Here is a 26,463-nt window from a genome sequence, read left to right as displayed (position 1 = left end):
AGACATATCATTGGCAAATATCTTCTCCTATTCAATACATTGCCTTTTTGTTTTGCTGTTGGTTTCCTCTTCACAATCTTGATGGTGGTGAAAACCCATTCACTTCTTTGCCTTGTTGCCTGACCCATGACCTCCATCTGTCCTATCTGAAGATCCAGGGACCAGCTTCAGAACATGCTGGAGGGAGGGCTTCGCTCTCTGGTATGAAACTTGTAAATTATCATATGGGCAAACCCATCCACCCACCCATCTACCCATCCATCAATCCATCCATCCCCCAAACTAGTCATCTATCTACCCATCTATTGTTTCAAAATATATTTGTTGAGTATCAGCTCAAGAGAGGCACATGGACAGTAATACAGACAGATCCTGCCTTCATGGACTTTTTCTGGTGGGGAGGTAGACAAGTTATCAGGAGAATGAAACACAGTGTGACATGTGCTGTGATAGGGTCTTCTAGCACTTACCAGTGGACCCATTCCAGTCCGTGATGAGAGGTCATGGAGGAAGTTTAGTCTTAGGCTGAGACTTGAAAGATTACCAAGACATAATCAGTAAAGTGGGGAGAGAGATGCGGGGAGAATATGCCTGCGAGAAGCAAGCGCCTGGACAACTCCCTGGAGATCTTAGAAAATGCAGCTGAGGATCTGAAAACAGTTGAGTCAAGGTGGGAATGGCGAGAGCTGAGGCAAAGGAAGAAAGCGAGGACTGGACCTTGTAGGGTCCATTTAAGCACCTTGCAAGGTGCCAAGTGGTGACGTGAACATGTATAAGGCAAAATACATGGACCCTATTTGAGAGATGGTTGAAAACAGGGGAGTGGTCAGGGTCCTTGGAGTCAGATTCTGGGTGAGCAAGATGCTCGGCCTCCTATTCAGTGTGGTACCCTGTCCACTTCACCCTCCCATCTCAGGGCAAGCCAGCCAGTGGGGAGGGACACTTCCAGTGCTTAAGAGTGCTTCATCTTCCACCCAGCTCTGTTTTTTCTCTTGGGGAGGGGGATTCCTTGAAAACAGCCCAAGTACGCCTCCCTAGCCTTACTCCCTATGGTCCTCTCTGTCCTTAAGAACACCCCTGCCCTCTTCTTCAATCAAGGATTTGATGACCACCCCTACACCCTGTCTTCTCTCCTTGGAGCTGGGCAGTCCAGGTCTTACAAATCATTCCTGGTGCTCCCTGCTGTGTCCAGCCATCCCTGTCTTTCCAGGACCACTTAGGTGGTGCGCCTGAGGGCCCTAGGCCCAACATGCTCAATCCCGGGTTGCTTCAGGGGCCTCTGCCTGATTGCCTGGCCCATGTGAACAGGTCTGAACTTCCTAAAATCTCAGCCCTGGTTCTCTCCAGTTTATTAGCCACCTGCTTCTGAGGATAAACCGGTCCTTGCGAGCCAGGGACCATCTCCTCTCCCCCAGGGCTTCCTCAGCTGTTCTCAGATGACCTTCTCAAGGAGGGTCAATGGTCACAGTGGACTCCTCCCTGAGACAGTGCTGACACCTTTCACCCAAATGGCCCTGATAAGGACCGAAGGAGGACAGCCACAGAACCTGCCAAGAGTTGTTCATAGTCCATTAGGAGCCATGAAAACAAGAACAGTGATTTGCAGCATTAATTGAAGGAGAAGGAGGTAGGGCAAATGAGAACTGAACTAAGCCTGGTAGAGGAGGGCCCTGCCTGTGACTGCTGGGCAAAGGGAAAGCTCTTGTCGTACACGTGATGGCTGGAGACTTCCTGCCTTTGAGATGAGCTCATCACCCAGGGGGCCTGGCTGCTGGGGATTTGATAGCCCCCTCCTCTGGTCCTCAAAAGAGAGTCAGCAAGGGTCCCCAGAGTCTATAGCTTTGAAAAGGGCTGTGGGTATGAAGCTGGGGGTCTCCGTGAAAAAGTAGCCATCTAATTTGGAAATGGTATTTTGTCCCAGTACCAAAGGGGCCCAGAGCATGGAGGGCAGGGCAAAGAGCACAGACGGTCTTGGATATGAATTGAATTCTCTCTCCTTTACTCACAAGCTGTGTGACCCTGGGCAAGTAACTTCACTGCTCTGAGCCTCTATTGCAGGGTCAGTACAGAGAGCTGGGGAAACTGGGATGCGGATTACACAGAGTGGATGTTGTTCCTCTGGGGGAAGCTCAGCCCTGCCCACCTTGTGGCCCCTCCAGAGTTGCAGGCCATGGGAGAGTCCTCCTCCAGGGCGAGATAGAATCAGGATATGGTCTTGAGTCTCTGAAGCCCTTTTTCCATAACCCTGAGCTTCCTGACTCTTCCCCACCTTGCCCTGAGCAGGTTGGCTGTCTGGGAGTGGAGAAGCCATACACAGCCTGAATAGGGGAATGGGGGTGGATAGTCTGTCTTGTCTCATGGAAGCTCCCCACCCAGCCTGGCCCCAGGAAGCCCGCAACCTGGATCCATCCACTGCTCTCTGCCCACCCTGCAGAGGGCATCGGGGGTGGGGGGCATCTCTCTCACACAGACTCCAGGAGTCTTTCATTGGTATAGCAACCCAGGCCATGCTGTTGTACATCCTGGAAATGTGGCCACCAGCTCTCAGTCCTGTCCACACACCCACATTCCAATCGCTCAGAACCTTCTTTCTTTCCCATCTTGGCTGGATCTGTGTTTACTTCCTGAAATAATCTCCCTGAGACACCATGCCTTCTTAATCTGGCACACAGATCATCACATTCAAATAATCAATAGAAATATGAACGAGGTGTCTCCTGTGTGCAGTTTGGGATGGGGAGGAGGGAGAGGAGCAAGAGATAGAGGCTCTGGGTGGATATATCCATACACTCCATCCTCCAGACCTTAGCTCACTCTTGCCTCTGCTTGTGATCATTCCTGTCACCTTAGGGCCAAATTAGACTCAAACTTCAAGTCTTCTTTGAGATGTCACCCTCTCCAGGAGCCTTTGCACAGTACTCCTACTGTTTTCCTTTCACACAGAGCTGCCATACTGGTTTGGACCTCCCCGGGGCACTCCTAAAGCATGTGTGAATTCTGGCTGGCTCTGTGTCCTGGGGCCTCAGCTTCTCTACCTGTAAAATAGTGACACCTAACTCATAGTGTGGCTGTACAGAGTAAATGAAATGGTATGCTTACCAGCTTGTACTAAATGCTGAACAAATGCTATTACCAGCAGCATTTTAATCTCTCTGCATCCTTAGCACTGAGTACAGGGCTGAAGATATAATCAGTGCTAAATGCTTGTTTGGTGGATGGATGGATGATGGATAAATGAAGAGATTAAATGTGTTTCCAAAATATGAGATAGACTTTGTCGGTCCTCCATGGCAGTTTGGGGTGAGGGTGAGGGGCCACGAAGAACCTACTTAAGTGAACCTTTATTGTACATCCACCACACATCAATGCTCAACATAATGTAAGTTGTCTAATTTGAGCCTCATTATAAGGAGACATTACAGCAGAACAAGGAAGTGGCTATTTCAAAATTAAGTCAGTGCATGAGCAGCACACATTGAATAAGAGATGGTCAGGTCCAGTGGCTCTGTCGGTTTCCTGGATACCTGGAAGGAGAAGGGCTTGCTCTGGGCCTTCCTCAATCCTATACTGGAAACCCCCAGAGGGCAGGGTGTCTCTGGAGGCAAGGCTGCCCCACCCAGGGCCCTGTATAAAGTGCCTGGAGAACCCAGCCTCTTAGATGGTGGTGGGGCTGGGCCGGGGAGGGAGCTCTGGGTTTTGCCCTGTGGATGCCAGTTGTAGGGCTTCCCAGGCATCCTTCCCACTCATGTTCCTCCAGCCGCAGCCCTTAACAGCCTCCACGCACAGAAGGAGTTAACTCTGGGCTTAATTTCTCAAAGGAACCTTTAGCTTCTATTCTTTGAGCTCACCCTCCTCCCTTTCTTTGCAAAGTCTTCCTGATCTTTATACTTCCTGCAGGGCCCTCCTCCTTACTCTTACCTCCCGGACTCCAGAAACACTCTGATTACCAGGGTGGGTCAATGGTTAACACTCCAGTGGCTTTATATAAGCCTGCCTAGCCGCCTACCTGCTACAACACTGGTCCTTCAGTTCCCTGGATCCGGTCGGTGACCTGGCAGCCCCCGTGGGTCCACACCATGGCCACCTGCTGGCAGGGCCTATGGGCCTATCGCTCCTACCTGATTGTGCTCCTCCTGCCCATTCTCCTGCTACCTCTGCCCATCCTCATCCCGACCAAGGTAAGGACTTGGGGTTCTGGGCACGGAGAAGTGCCAAGGGAGCAGGGGCAGGACCGTCTGCCACAGGGTTGGGCATCCTTAGGACCAGCATGACCCACTCATCTCTCCTAGCCTGGAAAGTGAGGCTATCACCTCTTGAAGATTGAGGGTTAAGAGTTCCAAGGAGGGCTTTTGTTTGGCCCCCAGTAGTAGGAGCCCAGTGCAAATTGCTCAGGTGCATTTGGAATTCGCTGCCTTGGGAGGCAGGAAGCCAGTTCCGTAAAGGAGGTACAGGTGTTGGCAGATGGAGTTGATCTGACTATTGTGTGTCCACCCAGCCCTGAACTGGGCTCAGGAGGGCATGAGCTGGGCGAGCTGCTAGATGGGGAGGAAGAGGATTGGGAGGAAGCTGGCCTCAGGTAATTTGTACATTTAAGAGTGCAAACAGGAAGAAAAGGCACTCACCTGGGATCCTAAGAGCTAAGTCTCCTAAGGAGGAAGGATGGGAATTGAATGAGGCTCCCTTGCCAGTGGGCACCACAGATGCACACCCTGCAGGGAGGAATAAGAGCCATTGCTTCCTGCCAGCCCCCATCCAAGCAGCGGGAATCATAACTTCAGCTCCTATTCACTGGAGCCCCCACTGCAGGCCCTGTACTGTGCACCCTGTAACCCTCTCCCCCATCTTATGAGGCAGATCTGACTCTCATTTTTCAGACAGAGAGAGTGAGGTTAAGTCACTTACCCCAAATCCTGGGGCCGATCCTGTTTTCTGGAGCTCAGATATTAGGCACTTTGGAGACCCTCCTGGTAAAGTAAAAGAGCACACAATTATAAATCTAAAATGAACACGGAACTTTGGGAAAGGTAGGTCCGGGAAGTGGCCTTGAGGTCCAATCTTCGCAGTAAATCTCCCTCTGGCTGAGCTAGGAAGTGGCAGAGCTGGGGGCGTGGTCTGGCTACAAAGCCTTGGCCGCTGAGACAGAATCCTGTCTGGCCCTGGCCCCACCCCACACCCTCCCTCCCCACCAAAATGCCCGCTGAGCCATTTTCTTCCTTTTGTCACAAATCGGGAACTCGAGGCAGCCTTTTTGTTCATGGTGTCCCAAAGGGGTAAGGAACTGGGGAGGTAGTGGAACAGCCCCCAGGGTCCCTGACATCTGGTAAGTGCCAAGGCCTGGCTGATCTTTGAGATGACCCTCATCTCAGGCCAAAGCCCATGGCATCTCTGTGCTAGGGACCCATCAGATGAGTTTCTAGACAAGCTGAGCCAAGTGTGCTAACCCCGGGAGGGAGGATAGACAGGAACTGTGATTCCCATTTTACTCCCCAGGAAAGGACAGCCCAGGAAGATTTAGTAACTTGCCCAAAGTCACCCAGGAACTCCTGAGTCAGTACGAGAAGCCAGGCCTCCTGGTAGGAGTGTGAGGTGTCAGCAGTCACTGTCTTCCCTGTGCCGCACCCAACCCTGCCCCCTGCCTCCTGCCTAAAGACGCTGCCTCCTGCCTACAGACGCTGCCTCCCTGTCCTGGCTCAGAGGAACTGTCCGGGGCCTATCTGTGGAGGCCAGCCCTCCACGAGAGCCCTGGCTACCAGTCCCTCTCAAGGACTTTGCTCTTGCAATTACTGTCTCCTCTCCTACATCATTGACTTTCCCCTCTTTGCCTGATCTCTCCCATCAGTGTACACACAAGCTCTAATATCTCCCATGTTAAAAAAACAAACCCTCTTGCAGTCCCGCAATTCCCTCCGTATGCCTCCTTTCTCTGCTCTGTCTCACAACGGAAGTACTCAAAGACTGTCTACACTGCCTGTCTCTCCTTAGACAGCTCCACTCTCCAAGCCTCTGCATCCCAAAAGGGCTTTCATCATGTCCCCATCCGTGTCCATGTCACCAAACCCCTGGTCCGTGCTCACCTTCCTCAACTACTCTGCAGTATTAGTCCCAGCCAGTCACCTCCTCTGTTCTGCTTTCTTCTGGCTTTGGTGACATCTGGTTTTCCTCTCCCTTTGATCACTTTTCCTGGTTCCTTCTTCCTCTCCTCACTCTCCCCCAGGTGACCTTCTGTTGTGTCCCGCTTTAAAAAGCATCTCTATGCTGGTGACTCCCCAGTCAGTAAGCCCATCTCTAATCTCTAAACTTGTATTATCTAACTAACACTGGACACTTCCCCAGAACATTTTCTTTTTGGCCGCATATGCGCTGACGCAGCCAGAACACAACCTGCCTGCTCATCTCCCGGTTGACTCTGCTTGCAGTCTTACTTATCAAGAGATGGCTCAAAGTCTACCTCAGAGCCATTCCTGCTGCCTCTCCTTCCTTCACTTCCACATGCACCTGCAGGTCCTGTCGACTCGATTTCCCATAAATACTCCCAATGGAGTCCCTTTCCACTGCCTCCACTCTGGTCCAGGCCCCCATCATTTCTCTCCCATCCCTACCTCTCCCCAGACTATTCTTCACCCAAATGCCAGGATGGTCTTTTCCAAACATAAGCTCATGTCATTACCTGGCTTAAAACCCCACACAGGTTTCCCATCAAACTTAAAATAAAATCCAAGCCTCTTAGGGTAGCCACGAGTCCTGGGGGCTCCACCCCTGCAGACCCCTCTGTCTCCATGCTTCGTCTCCTACCTCTTGTTCACGCTTCTCCGGCCTCACCTGCTTTCTCTCTGCTCCTCAAATTGCTCATCTTCCTGCCCAGAGTGTTCTCCCACATGCCTCCTTCTCATTCCTCAGGTTTCAGCTTAAATCCACCTCCTCAGAAAAGCCTTCTCTGAGCAGCCCCAGTCACTCTCTATTACAAAACCCTCTCCTTTAAAGGGCTTTCACTCTCTGAAATGATGTATTTGTTTATTTTCTATTTATTCTCTGACACACACACCCCCTACATTAGAATGTAGGCTCCATGAAGGCAGGGACTTTGTCTTTTTCCAGGCAGAAGCCCCAGTACCAGACACACAGCAGGTGCTCCATGAAAACTTATCAAATGAATGAGTGAATGAATGCATGTGGGCAAAGAGGGCCCTGATGTGAATTCCTGCTGATTCCCTGCTCTCTGTGGTGACTCTTCGGGCTTACCTCCAAGCCCCTGGCCCCTGAAGTGAGAAGTCCCAGACTAGGTTCAGACTTGCGTCCGTGTAATACCGTTGACATTTATTGAGCACTTTTTATGTGCTAGTCGATGTACCAAGCACTTCAAAGCACTAACCCTTTTATTTCCCGCAATAACCTCTAAGTTACTGTGAGTTTACTCCTGTTGTCTCCATTTTACAGACATGTAAATGGAGGCCCAGGGTGGTAAAGGAATTGGCCTCCAGTCCCAGCTAGAAAAAGGCAAAGTCTGGACTGGAACCTGGCCTTGGCTGTTGTGAGTCACCTCTCGAGCCATCAACCAGCTCGTCCATCCAGCCAGTCAGCCGGTCCTTCCATGGTCATTCAGTCTGGAATGTCTGCTGAGCCCTTGCTCTGTGTGGGGGTAGGGTGGGGGGTGGGGGTTACCAAACAGGAATACAGATGTTCTGTCCTCAAGTTGCTTTCAGTCTAGAGGACCCTGTGTAGAGCTAGAAGCCCGCAGGAGCTAAGAGGAGGGAGGAGATCCTTCCAACTGAGGTGAGGGGGATTCTGAGTTGGGCCTTGAAGGCTGAATGAGATTTCAACTGTCAGAGGCATCAGGAGAGGGCAGGCCAGGTGAACAGAAGGGTGGGAGCAAAGGTGTGGGGGCTGGAAACAGTAAGATGTGTTTGAGGAATTAGCAGCAGGATCCTAGAAATGCCTGCCACCCTCTGGTGGTCCCAGTGGATGCGGGACAATGGGGCCTGAAGCCTTCTCACTGCTCCCCCAACCCTGCAACCAGATAGTGAAGAAGCCATTGGTGTGCCATAAACCATCCATCCCTTCATTTGTTTCTTAGGGAAGACGAATCATGTGACAGGTACGGCTTAGGTGCAGGGGACTGGAGGTAGGATTCAGGGGAACTTGTAATTCTAGGGGAAGGGAGTCGGGTGGAGAGACACACAAAAGCACATACTGTCCATGCAGTGAAAGCCACACCACACGCTGGGACTGTGGCTTGGGGAGGGGCTGCTCTGGATGGGGTGAGCGCAGGAGGCCTCCTGGGGTGGTTACGTTTACCCTAGGACCTGACTGGCAAGTAAGAGTCAGCCAAGCACAGCTCTGGGCGAAGAGCTGTCTAGGTGGAACACACAGTACAAAGGCCCAAGCCCTGGGGTGAGCTTGGCAAGGTGGAGGGATAAATAAGGCAGCATGGCCTGGGGACCTGAATGAGCAGGAAATGGCCGAGGGTGAGGGAGAAGTCAGCCAATGTCAACCTTACAAGGTCAGGGGAAGGAGTGAGGATTTTATGCTGAGGGCCACGAGGGATAAATACTTGCTCAGGGGTCAAAGGGCTAGTAAGTTGGAGTTGAAAATGCAAATACATCCCAGGACCCAACAGGACTATCCATGAAAACTGTCTCCCCATGGCACCGTGTTTGCCAGGACAGAGCTTAGCTGGAAACTAGATTGTATTTACAGTAGGAACAAAAGGCAGAATTTCTTAATCGGAATCACCTGCATTCCTAGGATGTTAAAATCAGCACGTGTTGTGTGGCCACGTGCACTTTAAAATCTGCATAACTAAAATACTCCTACTGCAAGCTCTTCCTGAAACTCAAAGACAGACCAGGATTGTGGGCACGAAGACTGTGTGAGGAATTTGGACCTCAGTTCTGGGGCCCACCTCTAGCTTTTGAAACTTCTTGGCTCTTGGTTGAGAAGGCAGAGTCCAGGGAAGAAAACAGGGATTTTGGAGCCAGAGAGATGTGGGTCCAAATCCATTTTGTGGCACATCCAGCCATGTGACCTTTTCAAGCCTCTCCAAGCCTCTCACCTCTAAGAGACTACTGTCAAGATGAAATGAGATGACACTTTGCAGAGTCCCTGGCTCCCAGGGCTCAGTAAACAATGGTTCCCTGCACCCTCTGCCGCAAGCCTGAATTCCTGGCCCGTGGACAAACTCAGCAGGCCTTGAACACTGTGTAGATGCCTGACTTCTTTTCCATCGTTGACTTCTGTTCCTGGGAGTAGGAGTAAAGGAGGAGCCAGCCTCCAAAGCCAGGGGGATCTCTGGAGTAAAGAGAGAATGTTCCGCAACTTGAACTTTGCCCCCAGATTACCAAATCATGTTCATGCTTCTGGCACCTGCTAGGTGAAGGTAAGGAATGGGAAAGCAAGGGAGACTCTAGCAGTACAGTTTCCTGGATGTAATTGTGCAGCAAGGCCCAGGGCTGTTGCGGGGATCAGAGGCATGGAGGAGTGTGGGAATGTTTCCCTCATCTTCAATTCCAGCCTGCTGGTTTGCTCTTAAGCGGACACAGGCAGGTCTGGTCCTGGCCCAATCTGTGATGTCAGGACTCCCCCAACCCCCACCACCCGACTTTTGTTTTCTCTGACACTTAGACCCATTGTTTCCCTTTGGCCTCTTAAAGTAGAAGATGATGCAACAAACATGTTAACATCAAGGTGCAGAAATAAACAAAGATCACCCAAGTGAGACCAGGCAGAGGATAGGCAGGATTCAGCCTCCATCCCTTGCTTTTGGCATATGCTCAAAGGCAGGCAGGTAGGGATGCTTCAGAGTGGAAAGAAGGAAGGCTTCCTCAGGTGTGCCCTGACTGGAGGCTGTTGGCAGGGGAAGCTGGAGGGGCGCACTAGAAGCGAGGCATCCTCTGTGATTGGTTAGGAGAGCATATGTGGCTTTCACAGGTCGGTCCTGAGTTGGAGGTGGTGGTAGAGAGTGGGGGCCAAAAATTAAGGAAGCTGGCAGTCATTGAGCAAATTGATTGTCTGGGGCCAGTGGCTGGGGAGTTTGTGGTTTGGCTGCCAGGCTGGTTGCTGCAGAGATCTTAGGATCTATATTTGCATACGGACTGGCCATTGTCTCCTTTGTATATTTAGCCTCTCAAAGCTATTAGGCATTTGGATGGACCTATTATTCCTAGAAAGAACATCACACCCACCCCTGCCCCCAGCCCACTCTGTACCTCCTTCCCCAAGTCCTGCCGCCTGGCTGTCTCCTTGTGGTCACTATGTACCAAGACGTCCAGAACAGGCATGTGGGAGTCTTCCTCCTCCCACCCAACCCAGCAGCCATCACCCAACTCTCTGTCTTCCATCTCCTAACATCTCTGCCCCTGTCACCTCCCCATTGGCCTTCTGGGACCTCCCAGCCTCCGTGGCTGCCGATCAAGCCATCACATGGTGGCAGGTGTAAGCACCCTATTTTCATCTGTAGTGATTTATTTATTTAATTAGGTGATACATGCATGTTGTGCAAAATCCAACAGCACAAAATGTGAAACGGAGAGGTACCCTTCCCATGCAGTGCCCCAGTGTCCCTCCTCAGAGTGTTCTCAGTGGCCAGCATGGTGTTTGTCCTCCAGAGAAGGGGACTTCTCATCCTTGGGGGGGGGATCTGTGAGGAGGACAATTCAGGAAGTCTGTGAACTTGGAGGGAAAAAATTACATTTTATTGTCAATTACCTCTAAAGAAAATTTAGCATTGTTTCCTGCTTATGAATGCAGACAAAACACCACAGTAATGTGAACAATAGTTTTTACTTTGCCACCAGTAGGAATCACAGATACTTTCAAATCGTATGAGTGCTGTTGCCAGTACCTTGAAATATTGTCTGTGTTAATCATGACTTTGAAATTACAGTAGCCATTAGCTGGTGGAAATCTTATTAGTTAAGAAAGAGTCACATATATCTATATCTTACCCCTTTTTTCATATTTTAATAACTGTACTTTGATATAATTGGTTTTCTTTGTAATCCTATGCATTTTATTTAATGCATTTAAAAATATTATTCTAAGAAGGACTTGGAAGGCTTCATCAGGCTGCCAGAAGGATCCTGGTACCAAAAAAAGGGCAAGAATCCCCAAATCAGAGATTTTCCTATGTATATACAAACACTTGTCCACGTATTTTTAAAAATCATATGTGGCAGCATCAGCGTAATCTTTTAATAGAAACACCAACCTGACCATGTCACTCTCTCTGCTTACAATCCTTCAAGGGCCTCCCCTTTTCACCTTTGTCTTCAAGATAAAGTCCTAGATTTCTCTCGGGCAGACACGGCTCTTTTCAAGCATGACACACCTTCCCTCCAAGAATGTGTTTTGATCTTTTATGCCTCATTCTATTCCTTCTGTGCTTAATCCTCATGTCAACACTTTTTGCCCACCCACTGAACTCCTATTCATCCCTCAGCACCCACTCAGTGTGCCCTCTCTAGAAGCCTTCCTCAGCCCACACAGAGGAAGGCTCAGGGAAAGGGCTCCTTCTCTGGGATCCTACTCTCTGGTCTTTCTTTGCAGTGGTGCTTGGCAGGCTGCCACCCAGTGCCTCACCTCACTTCCCAGACCCAGCAGTGCTCCCTACCCTCAGCATCCCTACTTGCCAGGGGCAGAGGGGTAGCGAGAGTAACTCACCCTGAAGTTAACCTTCAATCACCAGGAGGAATAAGATGTGGTACCTTCAAGATTGTGAGCATTTTTGCTGCTGCCCAACAGTTACAAGCTACTCTGTGCCGGAAACAGCTAAAGGCCATGATGCCCGTAGGTCCACATCCTGCCCACACTCGGGGTCCAGAGTCTGCCCTGGATTCCCAGGCATTTCCATCTTCATTTGTACTGCCTGCATCCAGCCTGTTTCTCCAGCAGCCCAGGAATACATTCCTCTGCCAAGGCCAACCCTGCCATCTGCTCACTTCCATCTACCGTCCTTTACAGCTTAGACCTACATAATCACATCCTTCTTCCTCATAATAACCCGGTGAGGTGGGTGTTCCTTTTACAAATGAGAATTTGTAGATAAGGACACTGCATAAAGGAGACAAATGTGCGTACAGCTAGAAAAGCTCAATATTGCTTGTCAAAAAACCAAAGACTGAAAAACAAGAACAAAAACCAAAGCAGAGAGATGTTAAATAACTGCCCGAGGACACGCAGCAATAAAGCTGGGCCTGAGCACTCAGGTTTTCTGACCTCTGACCTGTGTTTCCAGCCTTGGGGTTTGGAAGCCATCTGAGGGTTTACCTCTTCTGTTCATTGGTGGCTTTGCCAGGCAGCCCACCATTACTACGGGCCTGCCCACATGGGGCATTCAGACTCCCTGAGAGCCAAGACTGCGCTTGATTCATGTCTGTACCCCACTGCCTAACATTCATTCACTCATTCATTCAGTGTCAACTCTGTAGAGGTGCCAAGCACCCTGCTGGGGTGAGCAGAAACAGCCTCAGCCCCTACTCCCTGGGGAGTACGCTCTGATGACAAAGATTGATATTTATCAAGAAATTTGTGAAAGCTAATGTTTAACTACAGACCGTGAGGAGGGCTCATGCAGAAGAGGCATGGGGGCTTACAGTGAGAAAAATGGGGAATATACCCCAGCCTGGAACCCACGGAGGCTTCCCTGAGTCCAGATCTCAATAATGAGTAAACATCAGGCGAGCAAAGTGGGGAGGGAAGAAAGGAGATTATGTGCAAAGGCCCTGTGGCTACAGGGAAGATGGAGCCTTCGAAAAACTGGAAGAGGTGCCATCATGGCTAGAGCAGAGAGAGCAAGGAAGAGAGGCACAGACCAGCCCCTAAATTTTCCTAAGAGCAGTGGGAAAGCCTGCAGGGATTTGAACTGCTTTGAAGGGGGGGGGGGTGTGCGAGCGCACGCGCTGGGAGGCAGAGAGTGGATTAAACAGGTTTGTAGCTCAAGATCATTCTGGCTACAGCGAGAAAGACATTTCTGGGGTAAGAGAGGAAGCTAGGAGGTGAATAAGGAAGCTCTTGAAGGAATCTTGGTGACAGATGCTGGCGCTTGGACCAGGCTAATGGCCCAGAGCTGGAGAGAAGTAAAAAAGAACATTTGAGGTATTGAACCAGCAGGTCACCTGGAGCAGCGAGGGTATTCGTCCAGTGACAGCCTCATGAAAAGGCAGGAGGCCCAGTGCCTCCCCCCACCCCCCACCCCCGACCCCGGGGCTCCCAATAGCAGGGCTGCATGAAGTTGGAGAGGAATGGGGATCTCAACAGAGTGACTTCCTGGTGTGGGGGTGGGCGGTAGCGGGGATAAATGGGAAAGGAGGATTTACAGACCCAGACCAGCACTAGCAAAAGAACGAGGGGCTAGAGACAGGGAGGTGAAAGAGACTTGACCCCTGTCCTCAGGAGCCCAGACTGAGAGGGGAGCACATTCTACAGCCAAGGAACAGAGCTGGGGAACAACTAGCCTGCTGGCCTGGGGCAGGAGGACGTAGTGATGGGGCAGAAAGATGAGCATTCGCCTCCAGGAGAAAACTCTTCCCGGCTGGTATCTGAGCTCCAGGAGGGGCTACATCAGACATGGTACAGGCTGTGCCCTACACAGCTCCCTCTGAGAAGGGTGCATGGAGTCGTGCAGTACAGCAGCCCCGGGGAGTAAGTCAGAGGGGTCCCATGCCATAGGCCGCTAGCCCAAGATATATATGGCTGGGCAGCAAGGCAGAAGGTAGAGGGTGGCCTTGAAGGACAGATATGAGTCCCAACTTCCCACTTCTAGAGCTGGGGATACAGACCTTGGAATCAGACATATTGTGGGGCCAAGGAGAAAGGGTGTGTGTGTGTGTGTGAAGCCATAAATGCTATCAGCTGTCTGGTGAAGACTGTGGGCCCTTCTCAAAATATTGCTTTGAAATGCACAAAATAAAATGTGTAGGATGATGAGAGAAACCAACCATTTTGAAATACCGCTATAAAACTATGAAAAAAAATAACTGCAGTTCAGAAGTAGAGGTGCTTCCTTATTCAAGTATTAAATAAGACCTAGCATTTGATATAACAACTCCAATCATTTCAAAATAGGGATGGAGGTAAACAATATTTCAAGATACATTTTGAGATAATTGCAACCACTGATCTGTGCGGGTATCTAGGAGCTGACAGCCACAATCAAACACCTGTGACAAAATCACCAAGAGTACCGTCGACAGCTCTATGGTTCTGTTGCCTCTGTTCATAATCTTAGTTAGATGTTAGTTAAAAGATGAAATAGTTTTCCCATCCAACTTCACCGATCCTTGGCATTCCACGCCGCAGTTAAGAGCCCCATGAACCAGGAAGAGCAGGTCAGCGAGTTACGCTACAGCTGGACACAACAGCCCAAGAAGGTGGGAGGGGGACGTGAGGCCAGAGCCCCCAGGGCCAGGAAAGTTTCCTGAATGGAACCTTGAAACCAGTTCAGGGTTTTGATCCAGAGACAGACAGGGAGAGGGATGCAGGGAAGTTATAAAGGGGTAGGGGAGCCATAGATTCAATAGGCTGGAGCTCACAGCTCCCTTTGGAGGGTAGAAGTGGGGTCCCAGAAGTGAAGGAACTTGCCCCGAGCCAGGCAACAGGGAGTGGCAGGCCCCAGCTAAAATAGTTCTGTTTGGATTCAGAGCCCCAGCTCACCTCCAGAACACCCCACTGGTCACAGCGAGCCTGAGGCTGGAGGACACCCCCAGCTGCAAGGGATGGAGCTCAGGGTGGAAGGCAAAAACCTGGGGCTCTAGAACCGGGTGGCCTGGGTTCTTCCACTTATTTATTTGAGACATCTACTTATTTGCGGCTTTCTTCTTCATCTGTGAAATGGGAACAACAGTCATTCCCTCACAGAGGTAATAAATGTGATTAAAACCACTCGAAGTGCATAGAGCCTCAGGCCTGGCACAGAGTAGCCCTCAGGATCCTTCTGCTGTCCTTACTAGCAGAGCTTTCTTCTTGAATCAGCAGAGTCATCTGGCCCAGCCCCCTCCCTTGTCTCTGGGCAGAGAATTCTGGGGGGTAGGGGCGTGGGGGGCACGCCAGGGTCCACAGGGTCTGGCCTGCCCTTAGCCCCAGGGGAGGATGGGTAGCAGGCTGTGCAATCATCGCAGGTGAGAAAAGTGTTTGAGGAACCAGCTGCTTCAGCAGAATTCACCTCCCTCTGGGGGAGGAAGAGGGGTGGATCTTTGGTCAAGGGTCAAGGTGGCCCCACCCCTGGGGCAAATGAGTTTCTGTCCAGGGTAAGGAGAGGTGGTACAGGTTTCCTGGAAAGACAGTGAGCCTGGCATCAGACAGAAGGCTGCGCAGGCTGCGCAGGCTGTGCGCCGCATCACTCCAGGGGACTACCAGGGAATGCTCTCTGAATTATGCAATCCCAGACACCTTGCCTGGGTTCCAACCTGGCTTTGCCACTCCCTAGTTCTGAGACCTTGAGCAAGCCACTTACCCTCTAGAGCTCATCTAGACCCACCCATGGCTGTAACTACATACACGGAAACACCCAGCCCCTGAGAGTGGCTCAATAAACAGCACCTTCCTCGTCCCGAGACCCTCCTTGAAGCTTCAGGGTACTAAGGGCATGAGATACAAGGGGTGAGCCCAGCCTGTACCAGGTAGAGAAACCCAAGAAGGGCAGGGCAATTGAGACAGCACGTAGGAGGGGCCCCCCAGGCCCATTGTCCCAGCATGCAGCCCCTTCCTTCGGCAAACAAAGAGTGGGCAGGTGCCCCTGAGGAGCTTGGATGCAGCACCCTCTCCCTGGAGGCTTCCTTCTGGCTAATGATTCCCCCGCCCTCCCTCCCTAGCCTTGCGAGAGGCTCTGGTAAGGAGGATGGGCCCCTGATGACTGCAGCTGTCAGACATCATTCCTGCTCCAGGTCTCCTCCCAAGGCCGAGGTCAGGTCTCCTCCAAGGGCTAAGGTCAGGTCTCTCTAGTTTCGGGGGCCTCACGAGGGAAAGGAGGGCCTCTAGTACCCCAAGACTATGACCCAGGGTTTACCCCACAATTCCCCACACAACACAGGGATGGGGAAACTTCCACACATTCTATAAAGTGAATGCACCTCCTGGAGTTGTGCAATGCAGTGGTCATGCCTGGATTACTAGGAATGAGAGCCCACTGCCCCTATTCCCAAAACTTTTCAGTGATTCATTCATTCAGAAATATTCTGAAGCCTGCTGGGTCCTGAGCTCCAAGGATCCAGATGCTACAAAACTGACTTCTCATGGAACTGACCTTCTAGCCAAAGGAACAAATACTACTTAAATCATTATACAAACAAATATATTCTTACTGGTTCTGATAAAGCCAGGGAAGGCCAGGGTGCCAGGCAGGGGTCCACATGTCCCAGACCCTGGTTTCATCTAGATGAGCCCCCACCTCATCTAGGGATCCTCACCTGAGCCCCCTTCACTCCCTAAAGGGGCTGGAGTATAATGTCTAGGCTCCCCAATGTCAAAGACAAGGTGGTCAGGCTTTGCTTTGTTTTCTTGTGAAGGAAAAGCCCAGCTGGGCTAACAAGCTAAGTCACAAATCTAAGTGTGATAAGTGTCGGTTTACTGATCTAAGTTCTGCTGGGCTAACTCGTAAATCTGAAGTTTAGTGGGCTAACAAGCTAACTCGTAAATCCAAGCTCAACAAGTGTCAGTAACGTGATCTGTTCCGAACTGATAAGCTCCAGTGTACTGATTCCTTGCTTTTTGTTGTTTGAGCCTTATTGGCTAATAGTCCCATACTTGTAATTAACCCTATAAAACCTCATGTGCACGTCTTGGAGGTGCTCAGAGCTTCGGAGCAGAAGCCCCTCTGAGCCCGCCGGCGTAATACATCTGAGTACTCCAACCCTCCGAGTGGTGCTCACTTCTTGGCTGGCCTGTTGTTTCTGTAACATTCTGTTTTCGTTTTTAAACGGGACCTTGGAATCAATGACTGTGGGTTTCACAGGCTCTCCCCACAGTTACAAATGGCCTGTTTGCCCTGAGGGCAGGAGGTGACATGACTCTGGGACACAGGCCTGCCCCTTCCAATGGCTTTGCTGTTCCCCTCTTCCCCACAGGAAGCCTACTGTGGCTACGCCATCATCCTCATGGCACTCCTCTGGTGCACGGAGGCTCTGCCCCTGGCTGTCACCGCCTTCTTCCCCGTCATCCTGTTCCCCATGATGGGCATCATGGATGCCTCCGAGGTAAGCCTCCCCAGCTGCAGGAGGAAGTGCTCCCAGAAATGGCAAGGGTCTGCCCTAGGACACTGGTGATGGAGGAGGCCTCATCATAGGCAGGGCACAGGGGGCTGGGGGGTGGCGGTGCCTCAACTTCGCTTGACAGGTCAGGGAGCACCGAGGGAGGAAACAACTAGAAGACGCGGGGAAGGGGATTCTAGATATGCCAATGCACAGCTGTTGTCAAGAATTATTTCGAAGTGGGAGTGATTAGGTCTAGGCTAGGGAGGTAGAAAGGCTTTTATCCAGGAAAGGGGGCCTTCATAGCCAGCTAAAGAGCTTGTAGCCTTCTCGCTCAGGGACAGACCCTTGAGCATCAGGACCACCTGCAGGGTTGGTTAAAACACAGTGCTGGGCCTCCCCCCAAAGTTTCTGGTTCCTTAGATCTGGGGCAGGGTCTAACCATTTCATTTCTAGCAAGTTCCAGTTTGGTGGTGATGCAGGCCCAGGGACTACACTTTGAGAACTGCTGCTTTAGTTTCTAGGAACAGCATTTAAATGATCTCTCTCACAGTCAAGGGCTTAAAACATGAGTGGAATCAGGCTAGATGATTTCAGTCATTCCTGAGGGGAGAAAGAATGAGTTTGGCAGGAAGAGAGGAAGTTGCTTAATGTTAAATGGCAGATGATCCAAAGACCATTTCCATCTGGGTCCAAGAGCCCAGGGGACCAATCTCTGTTTGAGGGAATAGGAGTGCCTGCACCCTGTAAGCCCAGAGGCATGGGGCTGGGGGACCCCTTCCTGCTTATCAGCTGTCCCTGCTTGCCAGGTCAGTGTTGAGTACCTTAAGGACACCAACATCCTATTCGTCGGGGGGATGCTGGTGGCCATTGCTGTGGAGCACTGGAATCTGCACAAACGCATCGCCCTCCGCGTGCTTCTCATCATCGGGGTGCGGCCTGCCCTGTGAGTCCCACAAACCAAGATCAGAACCTGGGGTGGTGGCATTCCGGGCACCTAGTCCCTGTAGGGAAGCTGGAGCACAAGTCAGTCTGTCTGTCTGTCCCTAGGCTGATCCTGGGCTTCATGCTGGTGACTGCCTTCCTGTCCATGTGGATCAGCAACACGGCCACCACAGCCATGATGTTGCCCATCGCCCAAGCCGTTCTGGAGCAGCTGCACAAGATGCCCATGGGCAAGGATGTCGAGGAGGGCAGGAACAACCCCGCCTTTGAACTCCAGGAACCAAGTACCCAGAAGGAAGAGACCAAGCTTGATGAGAAAGGTGAGGCCAGGCGCTGCCCCAAACCCTCGGTTCTTGGGGAGAGTCTGAGATGGTCTCCATGGTTAGGTGGCCACCTTGGTGCTTTTAGAGAGAGAAGAGCAGGGCAAGAAGTACAGGGACCAACTTGTCCTGGTTTGCCTGGGATTTCCCTGGTTTTGAAATGAAAAGTCCCACAGGCTGAGGATCCCCTCAGCCCTGGGCAAACCAAGATGCTGGCTCACCCTGGCCAGCAGAGAATGAGAGCCTGGGTGGGCTGTCAGGGGTCCAGGCTCCATTCTTCTGGTGTGGTTTGGATCATCTTCCCTTTCTGGTGCCTCAGTTTCCCTCTCTCAAGAGGTTTGGGCCAGATGGTGTCTGAGGGTCACCCCAGCCTGAGACTCCAGGGAGTGCTGGCCCTTGCAGACCTGGAGGCAGCCCCTGCCCTCCCCCAAGCCCAGGTCTAGACTGCTCACTGACACAGCACCCCCAAGGCCATAGAGCCCTAGCCAAGCTCCCTGGAGCCCACCCCCAACCTGAGTGCTCCCTTGTTCTCAGACAACAAGCAGGACCACCCTGTCCCGCCTGCTCCTTCGAAGCCCAGCATGCAGCAGAACAAGGAGCAACTCCACTTTAACCAAGGCATGAGCCTGTGTGTGTGCTACTCAGCCAGCATCGGGGGCATCGCCACCTTGACCGGCACCACGCCCAACCTGGTCCTGCAAGGCCAGGTCAACTCGTGAGTGACTGAGGGGTGGGGGAGTCTGCACTCTGACTGGGGAGCTGGCTGGTCACTGGGCAATGTCACACAGCAGCCGTATCTCCCTACAGGATCTTCCCCCAAAATGCCAACGTGGTGAACTTTGCCTCCTGGTTCGGCTTTGCCTTCCCCGCCATGGTCATCTTGCTGTTTCTTTCCTGGCTATGGCTGCAGGTTCTCTTCCTGGGGTTCAAGTAAGTGGTGGAGTGGGCAAGAGACTCCCAGGTGCCTGCGCTTACCCTCTGGGAGCTTCCAGTTGGGTACCCAGATAGCTCTGTGGAAAAGGACATAATTGCCATCCTAGTGAGAAGGCCTTTCCCTCCTAAGGCACTTTTGGACACTTGGCCCCCCCATTTGAGGGAATTACTGGGTGGAGAGTATTACCCCATTTAGCAGATGAGCAAACTGAGGCTCAAGACATGGTACACAACCAGATGTGTCAGTGTTGCGATTAATAACCAGGTCTCCTGAAGCCCAGGCCAGGTCCCATTCCATCATGATCCACAGTCCTTTGGTAAGTGCTTAAGGAACAAACACTGTGAACATGGTCAGTTACAACAGTATTTGTTATGCTCCTACTATATGTCTGGCCCTGTGCTAGGCACTGAGAATACTAGAAGCATTAGGCACAGTCCCTGTCCTTGGAGCTCACCACCTAATGGGTGATGATAAGATAGGGGCTGTGACAGGGGGAAGCCCAGGTGCTGTGGGAGCACAGCCCAAGAGAGTAGAGAGTCCAAAAGGCCCCAGAGGAGATGATGCCTGAACAGTAGTGTTAAAAGTCAACCAGGTAGAGAACAGGTAAAGGCATTCCAGGAGCAGGAAGAGCTTGTACAAAGGCACAGAGGCAAGAAAAAACACAAAGGGTTTGGGGGGACTCTAGTTCTGTGTGGCTAAAACACAACAGCAAAAAGGAGCATCAGGATATGAAGCTGGAGAAGTAGGGAGGGGAAGATTATGGGGGCTCTTGTGTGCCACATAAGGAGTATGGATCTTATTCTTGAGGCAAGAGTAGTAAATAGGTTTTATTCCTACTTCCAGCCCGTGATTACTAGAGGTCACTAGAGCTCCAAGTTGAAAATCACGTGAGACCTTGCTGGGGCTCGATTGGAATCAAGTCTGGGCTTGATTAGTGATATCTGCTATGAGTAAAGGACCAAAGTGGTGGGAAGAGTGCTATTGTGGTATGAGTCGTTATTTGCCTTCCTGCCCAGGCAATGGGAAGCCATGGAAAATGTTTAAGCATTGTGACTGCACTTTGGAAAAATCGCTTGGGCAGGTGCGATGGAGGCTAGATTGAGGGTGAGGGCTCGTAGAAGGTGAGGTGGTAGCTAAAGGGTCCAGCGCAGTGCCAGACACCATAAAGGATTCAAAGACATGTGAAGCATGGTTTTTGCCCTTAAGGAACTCACAGTCCAGCAGGGGAATTGAGATCTGCCCAAGTTAAAAGTTAAAAGTCAACACAAAACACAAGTTAAGCCAGTGGCACATGGATGTGGGCTGCAGACTCCTGTATTTCTGAGGTGGGGCTCAGGCTGGCTCAGGATGCCCAGAAGCAGTAGGATAGGGAAGGGGGGTTTCCTGAAAGGCTATTGGAGGAGAGGAATGATAAGTCAGGGCCAAAAAGAGGCATGGGGTCCAGGCCCTAGGTCCTCCTCTCTCTGGGCAAGGGAGGGCTCAGCACAAGAGAACCCCTGGAGGGACAGAAGGTCATCAGGGCAGATGGAGCAGGGCCGAGCACAGGGAAACCCAGCACCTCCAGCCCCAGCCTTCCCTCTCCTAAATAAGAGCCATGACACCCCCAAGAATCTTCTGCTCTTCTTCCACAAACTTGGGTGGATCAAGAGCCTTAGTGTAGTAACCCTGAGGTGGCCTCTGCAGGCCTCAGGCTTTGCAACACGGGCACTCAGAGATCCTTGCTCTCCTGCCTGGTGTGTGGCCCTTATGAGCTGTCCCCACCCCTCCACCTGCAGCTTCCGGAAGAACTTTGGCTTGGGGGACGAGATGAGGGAGCAAGAGCGAGCGGCCTTCGATGTCGTCCGGAGAGAGCACAAACTGCTGGGCCCCATGACCTTTGCAGAAAAGGCTGTCACCATCCTCTTTATCTTATTGGTGGTGCTTTGGTTCACCCGGGAACCAGGCTTTTTCACTGGCTGGGGCAACCTGGCTTTTTCTGACAAGGATGGAAAAAGGTGAGCATTCCATGGGGGTGGAATACTTCTGGGGCTCACCTGGCTACGGGAGGAGGGAAGGGAGCGGGTCCCCAGTGCAGAACAGGAGGTAACACTGGGCGGGGGGGGGGGGGTACTTGCCAGGAGGGGTTGGCACATCTGTGGGAGGGGCTCCTCTCCACCACCCCTCCACCTTGTGACCCTGAGCAGCCCTGAGCCACTAAGCCTGCCCTCCCTGCCCCACCCACAGCATGCCCTCCGATGGGACAGTGGCTATCTTCATCGCCGTAATTATGTTCATCGTGCCCTCCAAGATCCCAGGGCTTACTCAGGATCCAGGTAAGAGGATCCTGGACTGGAGCAGGGCAGGGAGTCTGGGCAGACCCTGCCTTCTGGTCACAACGGACCAGCGACTGCACATGGCAGAGGTAGACAAAGTCCAGAGAAGTCAGGGTGACTTGCCAAGGGCAAAGGGACTCAGGTACAAAGTCAGGATGTTGCAGAACTGAGGGGCCCTCTCTCACATGCATTAAGCTCTGATAGGGACCCATACAGAGAGGCCCCACGTGGAAGTGACCTGTCCTCTTCTGCTTGGGGAGCAGGAAAACCAGGGAAGCTGAAGGCCCCTCCTGCCCTCCTCAGCTGGAATGTAGTGAAGGAGAAGATGCCTTGGAATATCATGATCCTTCTGGGCGGTGGCTTTGCCCTGGCCAAGGGCAGTGAGGTGAGAGACCCCCACCCCACTCCCCAGCCCGTTTGAAGTGGGGAAAGAGGGGCCCCTCTTCTCCCACACAGGGGAGACCTGATCCTCACTCAGGAGCCCCCTGGTGGGCAGAGACTTTGCAGCAGCTGGAGAGACAGGTTAGAGCCCTGAAGGAGGGAGAGGAAACACAAGCCACAGGGACCTCTCCCTAGTCGAGTTCTCAAACCCAAAGAGAAGACAGGCTTCTCTGGTGGGCAGGGTCTGTTCTCAGTGACCACTCACTCCACCCCCTCACCCTCTGCCGGACAAAGAAGGCCTACCGCTTTAGCGCTAGAGAGTTGCAGGCTGCCATTGGGTTGAAGCCGGCTGCCTGCTCAGGCCACCAGGGGGCGCTGTGATCATACTCAGCCTGGCTCTGGGGACCAGATCACTTCCCCAGAGCCTCCTTCCAGGAGGGAAATCCCTGAACCTTCAACCCCAGCTAAGCTCATTCACTGCACGGACAGGAGGCAGCTTCCCTGGGTCCGAGGTTGGTTAGTTCATCCATCAAGCATTCACTGAGTGTGCCAAGCACTGTGCTGGGGGCTGGGTGGGTAGCCCCCGCTCCCAGGGGCTCACAGTCTGGCATGACAGGCGTGGGTAGAGCAAGACCTTGGAGCTCTTCTGACCCTGTGGACTGTCCCCATTCCCCTGTCAGCCTCTTCCCAGTCTCCACTAGGGCTCTTCCCCCTCACCCTCCTTGCCAGGAGAAAGGGCCCCAACCTGCTGGGCTGGAGCGGGCAGGGGAAGGTCTAAGGTTGGCCAGGGACCTCCTGGAGAGAGGTCAGGAGAGCAGGAGTAAGTGGAGTCAAAAATTTTTACTCCCTCCAAGCCCTAGGTTTCCAAAGAAAGCTCTTTGGCTCCCTCTCCTCACTTCTCATCTGATCCTTCTCTCCATACCCAACAGTCCTTCAAGGGCAAGGGGGCCCCTTGGTTTCAGCTGGGTCTCATCTTCCCTCCTAATCTGCCCTTGACTCTGAAGGCTCTAGAGAGGAGTGGGCTGGAGCAGGACCCTCCCAGAGCCTCAGCAGGGGACTCTGGGGCCCTAGGCAACCCAGCTTCTCACACCACCCTCCTCTGCCCACAGGCATCAGGTCTGTCAACGTGGTTGGGGGACAAGCTGACCCCATTAGAGAGTGTGCCATCTCCCGCCATTGCCTTCATCCTCTGCCTCCTGATTGCCACCTTCACAGAGTGCACCAGCAATGTGGCTACCACCACGCTCTTCCTGCCCATCCTGGCCTCCATGGTGAGCTGGCCCTGCAGACACACCTCCTCCAGGCAGCCCTTCTGCCCACCCCCACCCAAGGGCCCCACCTGAAGGTCAGAGTGACCTATCTGCACCTCCTTTAATTTCTGGGAAAGGACCCTTGAGCTTCCATCCTTCTCTAGGCTCTTCAGTAACTTTGGGCCCCAAGGCCCTCTGGCCCCTGACTCACTCCATCCCTAGTGATGTCACCCCTGGAGTATCCTGATGGGGCTCGCTGGTGGCCTCGCCCACATCACTGGCCCAGCCCCTGTTCTGGTCATTCCTGAGGTGACAGGATGCAATTGCTTCCCAGAGCGTCCCCAGCCCCTTCCTCCCCAGGCACGTTCCCGCAGCCTTTGATGATGACACCCCCGAGCTCCTTTGAGATCCGTTTTATGGGCCCCTCCCCTTACCATGCCCCACAGGGCAGGGCCACACACTCATCCCCTCCAGAGAGGTCAAAGGGCCTTCCCAGGTCACCCAGTGCCTTCTGGCAGAAGTGGTGAGTTTCTGGCCAGAATGTATATTGGGGTGAGGGCCATCCCTCAGAGAGGAAAGCAGGAGGATGGGGGCCACACCTTCCCCTCTGGGATGGGGACTGGGATCAGCTCTGCCCCACCGTCTCCCCTCCAGGCTCAGGCCATCTGCATTCACCCTCTCTACGTCATGCTGCCCTGCACACTTTCTGCCTCCCTGGCCTTCATGCTGCCTGTGGCCACCCCGCCCAATGCCATCGCCTTCTCATTTGGAGGCCTCAGAGTGACTGATATGGTGAGTGTCAGGGGTCTCCCGTGCCTCAGCACTCTCTGCTCTGTCTTTCCATCTTGGTGACCACAATGTAGCTTAAAGCTACTGAGATTCTCAGGGTTGAGAGTGGACCCTGTCTGGGGTGGATGACAATGGGGGAGGTTGGAACGTGATCCCGAGTAGGAGTATCTTCAGGCCCTGCCAGCCTTAGGCCATGTGAGAAGGAGAGGAGGGGTGAGGAGTTTAGGGAAGGCACCAAGAGGCCAGGCCCCCACACCCAGGGAGATGGACTCAGGGAAAACAAAACCCAGGGCTCTGGAAGCTCCCCTTGTCCCTGTTAGCACTGGGAGTCAAGCCAGTGGCAGGGGCATAGCCTAGTGCAGCAGGTTAGACCCAAGGGGGCACTTCCCAGGGAGAGTTTTGCTAGAGAGAGAGCCTCTAAGTGCCTATGAACACCTGAGGGATGGGCACTGGCCTAAGTCAGTGCTCACTCACTCAAGCTGGAAGGCAGCTATGCTCACCACTATACCACCAACGCTCACTCACTCATACTGGCTCTCCTCACCCCAGGCCCGTGCGGGATTCATGCTCAACATCATTGGGGTCTTGGTCATCACGCTGGCCATCAACACTTGGAGCATCCCCATGTTTGATCTGCACACCTTCCCCTCCTGGGCTTACTCCAATGCCACGGCTTCCTGCGGGGTCAGCCAGGCAAACACCACAACACCTCGCCCCTAGACCATCATAGAATCTGGACCAAACCAGGAAGACCTATCCCGTTTCTACTCCTCTGAGCTGGAAGGGGCACCCAGGCTCCAAGCCAAACATTGAGAGAAAGGCACGTGTATACCTAACCTCATGTGAGTGTGAGAGAAAGGTGTCTATGCGCTCAATCCTGTGTGTCTGAGGAAGATGTGTGTACATGTGTGTACGTGTGTGTGTAAAGATGGTATGTCATGTGAGGATGTCTGCAAGGGGGGTTTGTGTGTGAGCACATGATCCTAGGTGTGCCAGACATGTACATGTGTGAGTTCACAGACAGCATGTTCGGTCTGGCACTCCAGGTCTCTGTCTTACCAGTTTGGTGGGTGACCAGACCCCTTTGCCTTCTATTTATTGAAATTCAGGGTTGGGGCAGTCTGGGCTGCAGAGCCTAACAGTGGTTGCCATGGCAGCGGCCTCTGGGCCAGGCCCAGCATACTGAGGTCTCCCCAGCCTCTCAGGTTTGTGGGGAGGGTTGTAATATTAGCCACATTAAAGTCTTTCTGTAGAATCTGTGGCGGTTTTTCACGGCACTTTCCAGGACTGGTCCACAGCATGGCTCAAGCCCCAGGTAGGGGAACATGCTAGGAAGGGACCTGGCATCTGTCCCATATGGCGGCCCCCTTGGCATCCCTCCCACCCAAGGGAGAAGGTAATGGCCAGGAATCTCTGCCAAGGCCAATCGGAGTGGGCGCAGCCACCCAGGAAAGTAGCACTGACATCACCCGGCCTGGCTAATTGGGAGCTGCCAGTCCCTGCGTGTCTTTGAGAAAACCAGCCTCCCATTCCCAGAGCACTCCCTGGGCATTTACATAAAACCCTCTGCCCCTGCCAATTCCTCACCGACCCTTCCACCAGCTGGAAAAACCAGTCCCACCAGACTAGGGGAGGCAGACTGACCCATTCTAGTTGCCCAGAAAGATGGACCCTCACCCAAAATGGCAACCTGCAGCAAGAAGGATGCAGTTGAGACGCACAGGAGCAGGTTCAAAACTCTGGCCTTCAGAGTCCAGGAGCAGACAACATTCTGGATCATTCTGCCTCCCAACCTCCCCTCCCCTCCTCCTCTGCCTCTCGCCTTCATGAACTCCAGTTTTCATTTAGCTGACAAGGGAGGGTGGGGGCAGGGAAGAATAATACCACATCCATCATCCATTCTGGGAGCTCAACATCCTTTCCAGGCTGGAAGCTCATCTAGTGGAAGTTTCCAAGAGTCTCATCCAATTCATTCCTGCTGCAGCAGAGGAAAAAAAAGATACTTACCATCACTCTCATGCCCAATAAAAAGGGGAGCTGAGTTGTGAAGAGAGAAAACCAGAAAGGATTTAATGCTGGATTCCCCCTGGGCTGGGCCTGCACTCAGTATGCCAAGAGTCGGGGGTTTGAAGGTTGTGGCGAGGCGCAGATGGGAGGGGGTGGCTGCATAGGGGAGAACGTGGCTGTCCCCAGGGGATAGGGGTTCCTGACAGGACATGCCAGACATCCAGCAGAGTGAGGAGCATCAGGTGAGTAGCTCCACCCCCACCCCAGCCCCCCAGGCTGGCATTCCTCACTCATGAAGCACAGTCATAAATCACAGCTCCCACCCAGACCCACACTAGGACCCCTCCA

At 52.6% G+C, this 26,463-nt stretch overlaps 1 protein-coding gene and 1 long non-coding RNA gene across 3 annotated transcripts; one reads left to right on the top strand and one right to left on the bottom strand.

Moving 5' to 3' along the window:
• Window positions 1-3,283: 3,283 nt before the first annotated feature.
• Window positions 3,284-6,170, bottom strand: LOC116656808. Of its 2 annotated transcripts, XR_004311791.1 has the most exons (4): window positions 6,075-6,170; window positions 4,903-4,964; window positions 4,623-4,709; window positions 3,284-3,524 (listed from the first exon to the last, which is right to left on the bottom strand). It is a non-coding gene; the product is annotated as an uncharacterized LOC116656808 (long non-coding RNA). The 2 variants fall into 2 exon arrangements; XR_004311790.1 differs by lacking the exon at window positions 6,075-6,170 and having other exon boundaries at window positions 4,903-5,047.
• On the top strand, window positions 3,914-25,363 carry SLC13A2 (solute carrier family 13 member 2). The gene is made up of 12 exons (XM_006184922.3): window positions 3,914-4,178; window positions 17,055-17,183; window positions 17,987-18,123; window positions 18,228-18,442; window positions 18,977-19,157; window positions 19,250-19,372; window positions 21,152-21,370; window positions 21,600-21,688; window positions 21,952-22,073; window positions 23,179-23,340; window positions 23,974-24,111; window positions 24,658-25,363. The coding sequence occupies exons 1-12, from the start codon at window positions 4,077-4,079 to the stop codon at window positions 24,826-24,828; spliced, it is 1,788 nt and encodes a 595-aa protein (XP_006184984.1). The 5' UTR covers window positions 3,914-4,076; the 3' UTR covers window positions 24,829-25,363.
• Window positions 25,364-26,463: the final 1,100 nt, after the last annotated feature.

This window comes from Camelus ferus, chromosome 16, assembly GCF_009834535.1.
Source record: "Camelus ferus isolate YT-003-E chromosome 16, BCGSAC_Cfer_1.0, whole genome shotgun sequence".
NCBI classification, from domain to species: domain Eukaryota; kingdom Metazoa; phylum Chordata; class Mammalia; order Artiodactyla; family Camelidae; genus Camelus; species Camelus ferus.
The sequence above is the reverse complement of the archived record's forward strand: the minus strand, read 5'-3'. Positions and strand labels throughout refer to the sequence as shown.

Excerpts from the sequence above, each read along its gene's own strand:
- SLC13A2 (XM_006184922.3), top strand. The coding sequence starts at position 4,077 with ATGGCCACCTGCTGGCAGGGCCTATGGGCCTATCGCTCCTACCTGATT. Across the intron at positions 17,184-17,986 it reads GCATCATGGATGCCTCCGAG|GTCAGTGTTGAGTACCTTAA; the intron begins GTAAGCCTCCCC and ends CCTGCTTGCCAG. Across the intron at positions 21,689-21,951 it reads AGGGCTTACTCAGGATCCAG|GAAAACCAGGGAAGCTGAAG; the intron begins GTAAGAGGATCC and ends CTTGGGGAGCAG.